Source organism: Lissotriton helveticus, chromosome 1_1 (genome assembly GCF_964261635.1).
Source record: "Lissotriton helveticus chromosome 1_1, aLisHel1.1, whole genome shotgun sequence".
NCBI classification, from domain to species: domain Eukaryota; kingdom Metazoa; phylum Chordata; class Amphibia; order Caudata; family Salamandridae; genus Lissotriton; species Lissotriton helveticus.
The window spans coordinates 244,556,963-244,559,714 of record NC_136057.1 but is presented as its reverse complement, the minus strand read 5'-3'; the positions used below and the strand labels follow the sequence as shown (position 1 = coordinate 244,559,714).

The 2,752-nt window shown below is 42.2% G+C and overlaps 1 protein-coding gene across 1 annotated transcript; it reads left to right on the top strand.

Annotated features, from left to right (window-relative positions):
• Window positions 1-922: 922 nt before the first annotated feature.
• LOC144768845 (olfactory receptor 5F1-like) lies at window positions 923-1,858 on the top strand. Its single transcript, XM_078652839.1, has one exon. It carries the CDS (start codon window positions 923-925, stop codon window positions 1,856-1,858), a length of 936 nt encoding a protein of 311 aa, XP_078508965.1.
• The last annotated feature ends 894 nt before the right edge of the window (window positions 1,859-2,752 follow it).

The following is a 2,752-nucleotide window of genomic DNA, read 5'->3' as shown; positions in this document are numbered from 1 at the left end:
AAGAGAGGAGCCCCGGGAAACCCACAGGTAAGGTCCCTTTTATTAGAAGAGAAATTGGCAAGGCGCACCGCTTGTGTCCGATTGCTCAGGAAGGAGGAAAGCCACTTGAGGGCCAGCCCCTGGAATTCCATAAATCGTTCTGCTCCTTCCTGACCAGGGTGCACTGGAATATATTTCCAGTTGAACTTCAGCACACCACATTAGAAGCTGGTTTCTGGAAGTATCTCCAAACATGGGAGCCTTTTACTCTTTGATCCCACTTCTGCTGTCCTCTCAGTGCCACATCTACTCTCACATCTGTCGTCCTATGAGCACGAGGACAACCTTTTTGCTGCTGCACTTTACAAAACTCTCATTCATTCATTCGTCTGACCCTAATCACCCAAAATGGAGCCACTTTTTCTTAGTCTGTTCTCTGAAACTCATTACCTGCCCTATCTCTCACTGCCAGCCACCTAATTTCTGTTGCATAATTCTGTTTCTGTTCACTTATTCATTCATCCTCTTAGTCAATTATCAAACAGCTCGTCCATCCAACAGTTTACTCATTCGCACACTTATGTTTTCATCCACCACACACATACACACTTGACAATTGATAAACAAGCATGCTCACAGAAAATAAAAAGACCTTTTGGCTGTACCAGTGCTTATTTTCATTATTTGTTAATTCCAGACATTTCTTTCACTAGATGGTTTTGTTTATGGCCCCACTTGTTATTTTAAATGTATTTGATCATGTTATTTTGGTTTGTTTCTGTATATTTTGGTGGGTTTTGAATCAAAAAGATGATGATGCCAAAACATTTCGAGGTGATTTAGGAGGATTGTATAATTTCATACTTTGTGATTAAATGGAAAGATCCTTTCCTCATGTGTTGCATATTCTGTTTAACTCTTCAGGCTGCATCATCTGTTAAAAATGGAAGGAAGCAACACCACCTTAGTGACCGATTTCATCCTCTTAGGACTCACTGATGACCCACTTCTTCAGCTGCCACTCTTCGTGTTGTTTCTTCTGGCTTATTGCATTAGCATGGTGGGCAATGCTGGAATCATCCTATTGACCAAGATCTCGCCTCGCCTTCACACACCAATGTACTTCCTGCTCAGAAATCTGTCCTTTGTGGACCTTTGCTATCCTGCATGTGCCACACCTAACATGCTTGCAAACCTTCTATCAGACAGGAATGCAATTTCCTTCCTTGGATGCGCATTGCAGATGTTCCTGTTTTTAGGCTTTGGGAGTGCAGAAACACTGCTATTGGCAGTAATGGCCTATGACCGCTATGCAGCCATCTGTAAACCTCTGCTTTACCATACCATCCTGACAGAGAGAAATTACAAGTCTCTTACGGCCGGATCTTATCTTATAGGGTTGCTAAACGCCATGGTCCTCACCTGTTTAACTTTCACTTTGCACTTTTGTGGTTCAAACATTAACCATTTTTTCTGTGATGGCCCAACATTGTTTACAATATCCTGCTCCAACACATTCCTCAATGAGGTATTGAGTGCTACTGTGGGTGGCATTGTCCTGGTTGGATCCCTCCTTGTAATAGTCATAACGTACATGCATATTGTTGCTGCCCTCTTCAGGATCCACTCTACAAAGGGGCGACACAGAGCCTTCTCCACCTGTTCCTCTCACTTTCTGGTTGTCACTTTGTATTATGGGACAATAATGTTTACATACCTCCGTCCTAAATCCAGTTACTCTCTGGAACATGATAAAGTGGTAGCTGTGTTCTACTCAGTCATCATTCCATTGCTGAACCCTTTGATTTACAGCCTGAGAAACCAGGAAGTGAAATTGGCACTGAGGGAAGTGATGACAAGATCATGTCTGCATGTATGATTAATAACCTAGGGAGACAAGGCAAAACTTCCAACAGAGATACTGTTTCTTCTTAGTGCGAAGTTATGCATAGCTGGGGTTCTGCTCGCATCTACAGTGTTTAGAATGCTTAATAGTTTCCAGGGTTCTCAGAGTACTAAAGTTAAAGGACACATTCGGTGCATTCTGCAGCTAATCCTCCAAAGTGGGGAAAAATAGGAGTATGGGTGAGAGAAACACCAGTTATGTACTAGGCTGTTTAGTTCCAGCTTTACTAGTATTGGGAATTCTTCAGACACACATATACTTGCATATATCCTATGAGTCTTGCCTAATAAAAGGGTATTGTGCCATTGGACCGACACTTTTTACGGCGTTCCAGTGACGCGATGCCCTGCACCATATTTACAAATTGGTGTTAAGCCACTTGCGTGTCTTATCTCCACTTTGTAAATATGGTACAGTTTCACGCAGTTTTCTGTGTGAAAGGGGCATGCTATGGGTGTTGTTGTGGGCATTCCATTGCAACACCCTTTGCTTTTTAATGCTGCCCCAGATTTACAAGTATCTGTAAGTCTGAGGCAGCACCAAAAGCTAACGACATGCAAAAGCAGTAGCTAGATTGTCGAACAAGGAGAAATACCTTTATTTCAAATTGTTTTTGCTTTTTGTGGCACACATAGAAAGAGCAAATTGTCTTTAATGATAGTTTATGTGCAGGAAGGTGTCACTTTCTGCACACAAGCAATCATTAAATAATGATGATTTGCTACATAGAAGTAGCAAACTGTTGTTACTGATTGAATATATGCAAGAAGGGACACCTTCCTCCACATACACAATCATTACCTGCAAAGCAGGCACCCTTGCGCTATGGCGCAAGTTCAAGTTCAAGTTCGGAGATTTGCATAGCGC